We start from the raw sequence: 13,120 nt of genomic DNA, 5'->3' as shown, positions 1-13,120 counted from the left end.
CTGCTGCTTGCTTCTGATGGCTCAAATACTTCATGTTTCACTTCCAGTCTCAGATCACAGCTCATGTAAGCAGATGGGATCTTCTGCTTGCCCATGCCTTAAAAGCACATTTCTATCCTTCATAATCACAGGGTAAAGCTCAAACACATGATTTAGTTGCCACCTCAGTGGAGTTCCAGAAGGCCTCCCTCCTGCAGGAGGTTCTCTGGCCACCTGTATACACCTCGGCTGCACCACTGAAAGGAACGTGTGCAGCAGCAACACCTACCTCATGTGCTAGAGTCACACCTCCAACTTGCTACAGTGATTTGTGTCAGATCTGATTTTTTAACTGATCCAGAGACCTGGAGGTGCTAGAAGCTACTCGTTACGACACATCTGCAGGGCTTGCCTTTCCAATAAGAGGAAAGGGGAAGGGGGAGGTAGATGGGGAAGGGGAGAAAGAAATTGAGAAAACAGGTATAATTATATATAATTAAAAATATATGTATTACAGCAGACTGGTAAAATACTAGGCACTGCAAAAAATGCAGGCTAACAACCATCAGGAACAAAACCAGGAACAGAGCACAAACTAACCTCACTTATTACGCACGCAGTTGCATGTGCATAGAAGTACCTCATGAAAACCATATTTCTGGTCATTCTGACTGGGAAATCTGATTGCCTATGGCATGAACTTCTCGCAAACAAAGGCTGCACTAAGTGAAAGGGGAAAGCAAAAAGTCTGTACCATTCTTACGAGCTGCTTGCAGGCCTGTTGCAAGCAGCAACACTACTAAAATGAGCTGTACCACCTGTGTACCCTCTTTATCACAGTGCCCTACAGGAATAACAAGGAAATCAGGCCAAAGACAAATGCTGAGTCCTACTGTGCTGCTGATGCCTGAAACATATACCCCTACCCTCCCTCCATGCTCTTTCCTCTTCCCTCAAATCCACCTCACACACTCGAGACGCTGCCCACTGGCTTTTGCCCATCAGCTGTCCAAACCATGCCTGCTCTGTAGTGGCATTCTCAAAAGGTGCTTGGAGCATGACAGAAGGTCTTGGGAAACTCCTGTCCTTCCCGTCAGGAATTGAAATGCACCTGGATCACTTGTTTCCAACCTTTCTCAGTATTTGCATCCTTAACATCTTTCCATTGCCCATGAAAACCCCACCTAGAAATACCATTTGCTCAGATGCTGCATAGTAAATACTAAATAATTTTCCACAGCCCAGCTGTCCTCGGGCAGCGTTATTTGCTGTCTTTGTAAAAGAAGCATGAGTGGTCCCCACAGCACGACTTCAGCTCAGATCACCACTTGTGGATTTCTCACAGACTTTTCCTGTGGTACTGAGAGCTGGAAGAAGAGATTCCCCTGGCATAAAAGCAGAAGACCTGAGTGTGCCATTTAAATTCTAGGAATCAAAACATTTCAACTCCCTATTGGATGGAGAATGACAGCCTTTCAGGCTAACATGAAGAGATGAATTTATACAGATTGAAGCGTTTTGGTATAGTCGAGTTTTCCTGTCTGTGGAAAATTAACCTCCTTACCCAACAGAATGTGCTTTGGGTCATGGCAGTGAGCAGATGTCTATAATCTCCTGCACGTGGAGAATTTCCATAACATCAGAATTAGCAAGAAGTAAATGGGTGAAAAAACCCTGAATGGAAACAAATGGAAGACTGACGTGGCTGTGTTCCACTAAGTACGTTCTGCAGCTGCATCACTGCTCTGGAACAAAGAGGAGTATAATTATTGTTGTTTTACTTTCATTTCCCATTAGCAAAGCAAAAGCTGAATAAAAGTGGCTGTTATTTCTGCAGGAGAGAGCTGGCTGAGGTGAGAATATGAGGTCACACAGGGAAATCTATGAGGAGACTGTTTCTTATGCCTGAGTAGCTCACGCACCCAGTACAAAACACATCAGTAAGACTCACCAGTAACACTTTGTTATTGCAGAGCTGAGTCGAGGCTTCTCAGATGCCCTGAGGATACGACTCAGCCACACCTGCCAGGGTAGGGCAGGACTTGGCTGCTCTTGCTGTCAGCAGAGTGGTAATTGCTGGGTGGGGGACACGTCTACTTCTTCTGTCAGGGCTGCCCCCCAGTTTCTTCTCAGCTTCCTTGGCAGCATCAGCAGCCCTTCCGTCCCAGGCACTAGAGAAGGTGGAATGGGCACGCACAGCTCTTGTTGTTTCTGTGTTGATCGGGTCAGCATCCCTCCCTGACTTCCTGCAGCGCTGCCGCCACCTTCTCCCCTGCTCCAGAGGCAGAGCTGCCGCACAGGGCAGGGCAGCAGGGAACAAACGGGCCTGTTGTGCCGCAGGGAAACGAGAGCTTCCCGTGGTTCCCAGCACTCCTGGTGTCCCTGGCTGTGACCTCGTGGGAAATCTGACTTCCTTGGAGCTGTTCCTGGGAGGACTTCAGAGGTCTCTGGCTGCCACCAGGATCACTGAGATCTCTGGATACAAAGCTGCTCTGTAGGCCTGTCCTTAAAGCCCCGTGTGTAGGTAATAAGACCTGGCTAGCCAGTCTCTTTTTCTTGTGAGCTGGTGTTGCTCAGCCATCTTGAGCCAACAGCAAGCCACTGCATGCAAGCACAATGCTTTCTTTCAGGGAGGGACCTTTGCTTTGTCAGTAACTGTCCTAATCTCCTAATCCTTTTCTGAGGCAGAAACCCCCAAAGTAGCTGCACATCCACCCTGGAGCATGGAGTCTGCCTCCTGCTCACAGGGGAAGTGAGGTTTGTCATGTTCCTTCCCTGTAGCCAGGATTCATTTGTGTGGCTGAGGTGATTTGCCATACAGGCAGGTAGGTGCTCAACCAGACACTACTTGCCTCAGTTTGTTGCTTCCTCCTTATTTATGACAAGAAGAAATGAAGATCCACATTCTGTCTCCCTTCTTTCTTTGCATTTTGGAGGTAATTCTTTGGCCACAGAGGTCTAACACTTGCACCACTTCCTTATTTGCTTGCAAAAATCATCACTGTGGATAGAGAAAAATAAATTAACAGGAATTAAGTCAGGAAGAGATACAAACCAATGGAGCAACTGAGGTGCAGGGTGAGTCCCACCAATCTGTGCATGGAACCAGTGAGGTCCCACAGTACAGCGCTTAATGTTTTAAGGTGCAAGATGCATGTTCCAGAACTGTAGGAGCTGGGATGCTCGTGCTATGGAGTTGATGCTAACGTGGCCAAGGCAGGCCCAAGAATGCTGGGAATGGAACTGAAGAGGAGTTCACCACTCTGGTGACATGGCATTGAGTTTAGTTCACCTTGTATAAGACTTTGCTTCAAAGCTGTGGTGACCATCGCCCAGGTGAGCTTGCAGTGTGGTGGTAGCACAACCCCTGGCACAGCTGTTTGTGCTCCAGGAGAACTGAAGAGAGGGGAATTGAGTTCCCTCCGCATGTATAGGCATAATGCCTGCTTCAGAGCTCAGCCAGCATTTGCATGGCTAGAACGGGAAAGAAAGATGGGGCTTATTTCTTGTTTAAAGGGAAGATTTAATATTTGCCTTCTTTTTAGGAAGGGAAGGTGACTTAGTGGGGGTGATAGTTCTCAGGGCCATTTTGTATTAATTTCCCTCTGTTCTTCACATGGCAAGCATCCATGTCCTAAAGCCTCAGCATCCTGCTGCCTGCCTCAGCACCAATCAGGCCACAGAATGCTCCCTCCCTCACACTTACTAATGGTCACACAGGAGATGAGAAAGACAAGATCAAATGAACAGCATCACCTGTGTACAGATACAACTTATCTACCATTTGTATGGTGGTAATTCCAGTTAATGGCTCATCCTGAAGTTCCCCACAAGCATGACTGGACGAAAGGAAACTAGAGGAAGAGCTCTTCATTGGAAAACACCAGGAAGCAAAACAAAAGAGGCTGCAGTGGAGAAAAGGCCTGTCTGTTCCCAGCACCTTACCTTCGGGAGGCATAGCAGGCAAACTTCTGAGTCAGGCCACTCAGCGGGGGAAATTTCCAGGTCCTTTCCAGTAGAAGGACCTTCCTCCCTTCTAGCTCTGTTGGATGGGACAGCAGCTCTGGGCTGGGGAAGCTCCTGCTTGTAAGAATGCTGTGACATTGTCTCCTCATGGGGAGGGAAAAGACTGCAATAATTTGTGTGGGAAGGATAGGGGTTGCTATTTTAATTCTCGTCCCACCTGCAAAGGTTATTGCCTGCTGTGTCCTCCCACATGCCTGGCTGCCATAAATCTTGTGCTCTATCCAAGTGCAGCCCAACCAAAAGTGAAAAAATACTTAGTTTAATGCCTTTTCCTCCTGTTTTCTTTCTTATCTTTTTTTCTCCTTTTGTTTTTCTGCATTGAAACACTTAACAGACAATGTATGACAAGAGGCCATGCATGGCCTACTGCTTTGAAACGCCTACCACACTGTATTTAGGTGCCAATAACAAGCATCTTAACTGGCTGACCGGTGAAAATGGGCAAAAAAGCAGTCAGAGGCACTGCATTAATGTAGCAACAAGCCCTAATTATTTCACCCTATTTTCTGACAACAGAGCAGTGTGCAATCTGTCACATACCAAAGGTGTCCCTAAGTCCTATTCAGGCCTTGGTAATGAAGCAGTTCCTTATCCTTATCCCACAAAACACAGCTGCAACAGGGGTTTTCCTCTCCTTCCTGGCAGCATTTCTATAACCAATAATACCATGAAAAACCCACAAAAGAACGTGCTTTTTGTCATTAATATGATCTTTAATAAATGGAATAATGCACCATTTTACAGCAAGCCTTTTCTTTTAGACCTAAAGAATAGCTTTTTTAAATGTTCTTATCCAATGTCTCTGTATCAATACAATCTCTTTATTTAGGTTTATATATAACAAAGCAATTCTTACAAGTATTCATAGAAAACTCTGTAGTGGCTTTAACAATGTCAGCTTTCATAGTGGCATCCACAGATGATTTAAAAACCAAAAATTAGCTTTTTATTTCATACTCACACTGTTCCATGAAACACAACTTATACAGCATAGCAAGGGTATTGGGCAGCTTATACAAAAGAAATAACTGAAAGCAATTATTTATAAATTCATACATGATATTTTCTCAGCCATTTGAGAGAAAACCAAAAATACCCGTTAACAAAAGGGTTCTGATGAGACTCCATATTCTAGGGTTTCTCCCCCTCTTCCCCAGAAAAGCTCGCTCAGAAAGTAATGCTTTCTTTACAGTCTTTCACAAGGAAAATGGCAGTTTCACATCTCCTTATTTCAGCTTTTACAGAAGACCAAACCCTAGAAATCAGTCTTTGCCATGTTCATTTTCCTCTTATACTGCGTTGGGGGGGGAAATAATCAACAGCAACTGTAAAATATGATTCCGGCTTATATAAATGTGAATAGAGCACACTTTCCTCTAGAGACAAAAAGCAGACAAGAAACATTACATACAAACCGTTTTAAATACATTTCAACAGTGTGAAGGAGAGAGAAGAGTCACCAGTCAGGAAATTCAAAAGTGACAAAGGAAGGTCAGCTATTACTTGGACTTGTCTCTGTTTCTTTGTTCTCATGACTTTTTACAGAAACAACTATTTTCTTTCCTTTTGAATAAAGAAGACTGAAGTGTGATACTTCATGATACAGTTCTGAAGCACAAAAAAAGTGAATCAAGTGCTCTACAAATAAACCTCACATATTTTTGCTCTGTCTTAAAAACAAGAGAATGGGCTACAAAAATTGACTTTTGGGAGACCTTGGAACAAGGAAGTTATAAAGGCTAATTATTTCTGCTTTAAAATAGTTACCAGGCAAGATACTATGCCCCTGATGGATGTATGCTCCTGTAATCTATCTGCAGAAGCCTGCAAGAACATGGAAGAAATCCTTCCTTACTGCGAGTTACTCGTCTGTTGAAACATGACGTACGCACTGAAATTAACCAAATGAATGACTTGCAGATTTACACAATTTCTCATCAATAGGCTTTTTAAAATCTCTGACAATTACAAATTAACGTAACTCTCACTAGTTCCTGCTTATTATGCACATATGTATATTAAACCAGTGAAATAAATAGGAATGGCCACAAAAAGTAATTCAGACTTGTAACGCACCACAGCAGCCACCAAATCAGACCTGCATGAAGCCCAGATCAACATTAAAGGGCTTTGGTGTAAATGAGGATTTATCTTGCAACCTTCCCTTCCCACTGGTGCAGTTCCCCTTCTTGACAATGACCACAACCACACTGGTACTGACCCAGCTTGACAGCCTGAGCCCAGGCATCAGCTCACACCCCTCAAAACATCACCCATGTGGTCCCACTTTCCACTCCAGCTTTGCCAGGGCTAATCCTCCAAAGAGAAATTCTTAACACCACTGCCAGCAGAACCCAACCCTCCTTTGCTCACAATCAGTGGCAGCCTGCTCTCTGATTTCAACAGCACTCGGCTCAAGCGCCAGCCGACTAGATGTTGATTTCCTCAGCTACACTTGTGCCAAACATAACTCCCATTGTGATTCACTGAAGTGCCTAAATGTGCCCTCTGCAGAAGCAGAAGTTCTGCTACCATTTTAGTCAGTACAGAAGAAACCTCAAAATGAGAAATCTGACTTGTTACTACTTCACATCAAAATTGAACCTACTGGGGGCGGGGAGGATATCAAAAAAGTGATGTGTTTCTACAGCTACAGTTTTATATGACAATATAGAAGCCTAAAATGTAACTGGATTTATTGGACTAAAATACTATGTTTAAATGGCAACCACGCATAACTATAGCTACTGCATTAAAAAAATTGGAAAAATGATCATGTATTAAGTATTTTGGGTTACTTTTTGATCTTTAGGAGAGGTACCTTAAATTAGTCAGCTTCAGATAAAGTTTGTTGTGTGCATTCCCATCTCTCTCTCATAAATCCATTCCACCTAAATCATCAATGACAAGTCTGTCATGGGAGATCTTGCACCACTGGACTGTATGTCACAGTCTGATCCCAATTTTACTCTGATGCACTAAAGAATTTAAAAATGGCACATGAAAAGGTACATTATACTTGTTACCAATGCCACCATCTGATGCTGTAACTCACAGAATTTGATCCTGGAATTTATGCACAGCATACATATGCATCTAAATACATACAGAGTTTACATTAAAAATATGTATTTGGTTTCAACTGCAATCTGTATAGCTTTTTCACTGAAGAAAGGCTTAAAGTGGAACAAAAAGTAGTAAGAACATTTAAAAAAGGAGGTTAATATATTTACCTGTTAATGTGGATAGTGGGAGACCAGAGAGAAAAATTCAAATAAATCAGATTTATCCAGAATACTAAGTTGTCCAGTCTATGATCCAACTTTCATAGGCTAATCAATCCTGTTTCAATTTTCTTTGATAAGATGCTCCAAATTTTCCAATTAGACATCAGGTCATGTGTATGTTACTGTGCTCAGCAATTATGGTTTTTACAACTTAAAACCAGCCTGTTTCCACAATGGGAACTGCCATCATTTTTATACAAGTAAAAATGCATCATTAATTTCTCCTGTATTGACTAAATATGTGAATTTTTAAATTCTCCCTAATCAGGCTTGAACTTTTCATAATCCATAATTTCCATGAACTTCTGAATATTTTCCTGAAAGAAAATTACAATCTGAACATAGACATAGTAATGTTATATTAATGGACTACTTGTTTTAACATGTAAAAAAGGAATATTAGAGCAAAATGCACTGAACACTGAAACTATGGCATATACAATGTATACATATAGATTTTTAAGTAACAATTCATTATTATTAAATTTGGCCCAATATATTCCATACAAATACAGAACTTCCTTATTCTTTCTGAGGCAGGTAAGATTAAAGATTTCTTTTAGAGAAGGTTGACAGGTGGGAAGATACATACTTTCTAAACACATTTATAAGGTGGGTTTTTTGTCGTTTGGTTTGGGGGGTTTTTGTCCCTGGTGCCTTGAGAAAAAATGAAACTATGTTGCATCTGAAAATGAGGTGATTTTCTATAGGGAAACAAGACAAATGAACAGCAGTAGAAAAGCAGAACACGAACAGAAATGTTCTTTGTTTCTGAGAATATTCTAAAGATGACAATATAAATTGGTTTCTAAATTAGGAACTGCTTTACTTTTAGCTGTGCAATTTAAATGCATCATGGAGTTTCAAGAAAGGCGTAGTTAATAAGAATTGTTTAGCACTTGAAGCTGTGGAGCATTATAAGGAAATTCAGGGAAAGTTTGACTGACAAGTCTGACTTGCAAACATCGATTTTAGAAGAAAATAAATCTGACTATGAGGCATGTCTGTTCAAATGGTTATAATTCACATTCTAGAAACCATGTTATGTTGATGAGTATCTCTACTATAGGAAACAGAAAAAGAGACAATGCATTAACCTAATAACTCTTCTGGCTTCTACTAGCACATCGTTTTCTAAAACCAGTAAAATTTTGGCTTATATATACAAACATCACAAATGTTTGCTCTAACATTTTACTTGAATTATACATTATAAATTACCATAGCAAATATTCTACTGTTGCCTATTTGACAGTGGCACAATTCATAGGTATTTACACTATCATTCTATTTTCATTTTGCTATATTTATCTTGTCTGCAATATACATGAGAAATTGATAGAAAATTACCAACTTCCATCATTATCCTTTTCTCTTAAAAACAAAACCAAAAAAACCCCAAACCACAAAGAAATAAAACACATTTATCTCCCCTGATTATAGTACATTTATCAACTATTCATGTGTCTGGTCTGTAGAATTCTCTTTTACATGTATTTTGTTTGGTTAAGGATGACTGCCCATGGCATGAAATATAATTCAGTACATTTAATTTACAGAGAAACTATCTGTGGAGATTGGATTATGTGCTATGAGCACAAAAAAAGGGCATTACTATATTAAGCATTAAAACCAAACTGCTAATCTCATCTAGCTGTGCAGAATCACAGTTTTTTGCTACCTACTTATGAGTTTGTTTTGACTGACCTTTAAAAATAGTTTTTCTCAGTTTGGTATTTTGTGATAAAGTACATATTTCTATCATGTTACAAATTATATTTATCCCTGGTAGATTACAAAGCCAATACTTTATACTAATTATAATTCATCCCAGAGGCCCTCCAGCACATGATACAAATAGATAAAGGAATAGAAACTATTATGTTTGCTTTAAGAATGTTTAAGGGAAAACTGCAGAACAACATTTTCATCTGCTATTAAAATGATTTTGATTGCATCGAGCATAAAGTTGGATTTCTTACAAACGATGGGCCTGAAAAGGAAGGCTAGAAGACTGGTGCAAATCTGTCTTAGCAGAAAGAAGCAGTAGTCAGAGCAAATCACTTTTCTCCCTCAGAGTGTTGCAAGTTAGCTAAGTGTACTAAATACACTTTTCAGCCCACATTCTGAAATGCTGATGGATGATACACGCAAGGCAAAGCAAAAAGTCATTGGGAAAGGAGTGAAGAATGTTCAATATGCATGATACAACGATCATCACAGAACAACATACCATACTTCAAACGGAGACTCAAAGAAGGCCAAAGAGAAGAAAACCACAGCCAGCATTCTGAACAGAATGCCAAAAATTGTGATTCAGGTCTTGAAACCCAGCTGAGCAACTGGCAGGTTTTCAACATCTGGGATGCGAGATTGCAGCAGATGGGGAGCCAGGGAGTGAATTAAAAGTAAAACCAGAGAAGGGCTGGATTTTTGAAGAGGGGAGATACAACTGTGTATTTAGACAGATGGATAACAGAATTACGCCTCAGAGACGAGAGGTACTACTTGAACTGGTGCTTCAGGAACATAGGGAGCCCATAATGCGTCTCATGGCTTGTATTTCTACAGCTACACTTAATCAAAGTCCGGATTTATAGAGTTATCTCCTGGAGATACCCAGGAGCATCTAGGAAACAATTACAAGAGAAAATCATAGCAATCGAGCATAAACAAGGGATTTTGGGAAACAGCAAGAATCAGATATAGCAAGGCATATATTATGTTTGTTGTATCATCAGATAGAGAAGAACAAGGTTGGCAAAGTTTACCTCTGGGGAAAAAATAATGTAACAGCAAGGAAACAAATGAGCTTGAAAGCACAGAGCATCTGTTTCAGTCAGCTGAAAGGAGACAGGCTGGGGGAGGCAATTGTTTGCTGCCAGTATCCTGCCACAGGACTTTGGCAGGCTGACTGAATAGATTTTCTTTCTTTTAACAGCATCGGTTTTCTGATAAAGTGGTAAAACTTCACTCAATACCAAAGACTGACATGTGTTATGTCTTTTTCATCAAAGTAGTTTTTACTGATGTGTTTTCTGTGAGAAAGAATGTTTCTCAGGTGGAAGGAGGTCCTGACCAGTAAGGATATTAAATTTCTTTCAGTAGAGAGTAAAAACAATCATTCTAAAAAAGGTTAAGATTTACTCGAGATGGTGAAAAAACAATTTACCTCAATAGATATTACATTCATGTTCACTGACACCTAAAAATCAATGTGCATACAGCTGAAAGAAGGATCTAAGCAGAGGGAAGAAGCTCCAACCCTCCCTCGCAAATGCTCATAACCATGAGTTTTAAAAGCGTGCAATACATTTTAAGAAGATGAATTGGGGGTTCTAAGAACTTTGAAGGGAGGACAGGTTTAACTCCACTCAGCAACAACAGGCAATTAGGATGCACCTACCTGCGTAAGTAATGGGGCTGATTTTACCCCAGACTGTGTGCAAGGAGGTAAATCAAGAAAGATGTGTGACTCACCACAGAATTCTTTTGTGCCGAATATGATTCATGATTTTTCCTCTTTGTAAACAAAATACATCATACGCTCGCAACCTACCTTCACTAGAGCTTTTAGGTATGACAGTTATTAAGATTTCTGAATGAAATGTATTTTTCAACATACATCATCAGTGATCTAAATCAGGTTTTACATAAATACAAGGGGCGAAACTGCACACAAAATAAAATGGAAAAAAATGGCTGACAGTTTCCTTACATTTGTTCAATGTTTTGTTATTCAGAACTTCACAGGCTGGCATCTACTACTATAAAGGGAACACATTTTGACTTGGAAGGATTGAAGGAAAGGTACTGAGCTCAGATTTTTCTTCTTTTGTTTCTTTTTAAAAGCCCTTTTAAGTTGGGGAAAATTCATGCATTGTCACCTCAGAGCACAATGTGATACAGCCAGCTGCTTCAGGCTGGCTACGGTGTGCAAAGTTCACTGTCATGACCGGCCGACTGCTCGACTGTCAGGGAAAAAAGAACAAATACAAAAAGGGGAACATGTGGCAGTTTTAGAAACATACTCTTCAATAAGCATACTGTGAACTATAGACTATTGCACATTTCAACATGACACAAGAAAAACAGGGGGTTCAAAAGAGAATACACTTTGTAACACAGAAATATACAGACTAGCTTGTGCACAGAAATCAAAACATGGTTAAACAAGACACCACTGCAGTCAAACCTGTCTTATAGTCTGCGTATGATCTTAGTGACCGTAAGAAACTGGTCCAAACTGATTATCAGCAATACTTTTTTTTGTTACCTTTTTTCTTAAAAAAATATTTTGAGACCACATTTGATACACATATATATATTCCGTGGTCGAAACAGACAGACTGAACTTGAGCGATACTAAATAAAAAGTGCAAAAACGTTCCAAAAATAAAAACAAAAAAAAAAAAAAAAGAAAAAAAATATGGAAGCATAAGCTAAAAATTTTCTGCATAGCTGAAATCTATTTAAAGCGAGTCCTTGGGAGGGGGTTGCTGACAGGAGGAGAAAGCAGTTTATTAAAATGTCTTCTGCATGTTTGTTTCAAATAATGCAAAAAAAAGGTCATTTGCCGGCTTTTGAAGTGTTTCACAGGCAGTTCACCCCTGCGTCCTTAGATACCATTGTGGTGGCAGTGCCTCCTTCCGCAAGGTAAACGGCAGTGCTGGATTTGGAGTGAACGGCCTGGTCGCTGCCGTTGTTGTTGACCTCGCAGTGCAGCGGCTCGGTGGAGATGACCCATGTGGAAGGACGCCACCGCTTCAGGGAGTATGGAGTTTTCACACGTTTCTTGATCTTTTCTCCTGAGCCCGATTTGCCGTCCTGCGAGGAGTCACCTACTGATGGGAAGAGATAAAAATAAAAGAAAACCCAAACAGAAAACAAAAACAGAGCAGAAAACAGCATTACAAGGAAGATCAGACTGGAGAGCTCAGGGTTGTTACTCATGCAGAACAGAACAAAAGAACAAAATCTTATCACACAAAAGCAACTGGGTGGCAGAGGCATGACAGGTACATCATCTACAGTAGCTGCCACTGAAACAAGGGGTCAGATTCTGTTCTCTGTCAGAAATTACTTCAGTGAAGTAATTTGTGTTACCTTGACTGCACATTGGCATCAAACAGCAGAATCAGCATTTGACATTTGAGGGGCTTTTGCAATCATAGTATCTTATATTACCTGTAATGGGAGGTACAAAAAAATGTCGCTACGACAGGACGGCAAAGACTAAGCTTTTAATAGTATAATTAAACCATAGGTCTCTATATCCTACTTCACCTGGCAAAGCATTTCACCTGAAGACAAAATGATCCATTCTCTGTTAAGATCATGTCAGGATTTGATATGTTGGGTTGCAAAACTGGCAAAACTTAACTTCAATCATGATAAAATTTTAGCAGTAAAAATCTGACTGTTAAAAAACCCTTTCACTTCATATAACCTTCAATCAAAGAAAGTTACTGCAATGATCTTTTTACCTCAATAAGATTTCAACTCAACATGTGAAGACAAAAATTCAGGTTTCCTACTTAAAAGGAAGGCTTAAACATTTCACTGCTGAATATTCAAGTACATTTCTCGAAAGATCTGTTCTGGTTTGTTTCTAAACCTTTTCTTTCTGAACTTGCCTGGCACCCCAGATTATTTCAGCAGTATCACAGCATCTGTCTAAACATAGTCAGAAATTTGCAAGCACCTTTCAAAGTCTGCAGTTCATTCTGGAAAGATATTCTCTTAAAAACGCACTCTAGGAGGCCTTTCCAACAGCTCCAAGAGGCCCGAAGTCAAGCTCAGAGGAGGCACCTAATTAAACTATAACT

General features: G+C 40.5%; 1 protein-coding gene across 2 annotated transcripts in view; it reads right to left on the bottom strand.

The window, feature by feature from the left end:
- Positions 1–4,697: 4,697 nt before the first annotated feature.
- The window catches only part of BMPR2 (bone morphogenetic protein receptor type 2), a 112,401-nt gene continuing 103,978 nt past the window's right edge, over positions 4,698–13,120 (bottom strand). The window contains exon 13 of one of the 2 annotated variants that reach the window (XM_030488575.1): positions 4,698–12,136. In XM_030488575.1, the coding sequence (XP_030344435.1) occupies positions 11,886–12,136 (251 nt within the window). In that variant the 3' untranslated portion in view covers positions 4,698–11,885. The remainder of the gene's footprint in view (positions 12,137–13,120) is intronic. The other variant, XM_030488576.2, reaches the window with a different exon arrangement.

This window comes from Strigops habroptila, chromosome 5, assembly GCF_004027225.2.
Source record: "Strigops habroptila isolate Jane chromosome 5, bStrHab1.2.pri, whole genome shotgun sequence".
In the NCBI taxonomy this organism is placed as follows: domain Eukaryota; kingdom Metazoa; phylum Chordata; class Aves; order Psittaciformes; family Psittacidae; genus Strigops; species Strigops habroptila.
The sequence above is the reverse complement of the archived record's forward strand: the minus strand, read 5'-3'. Positions and strand labels throughout refer to the sequence as shown.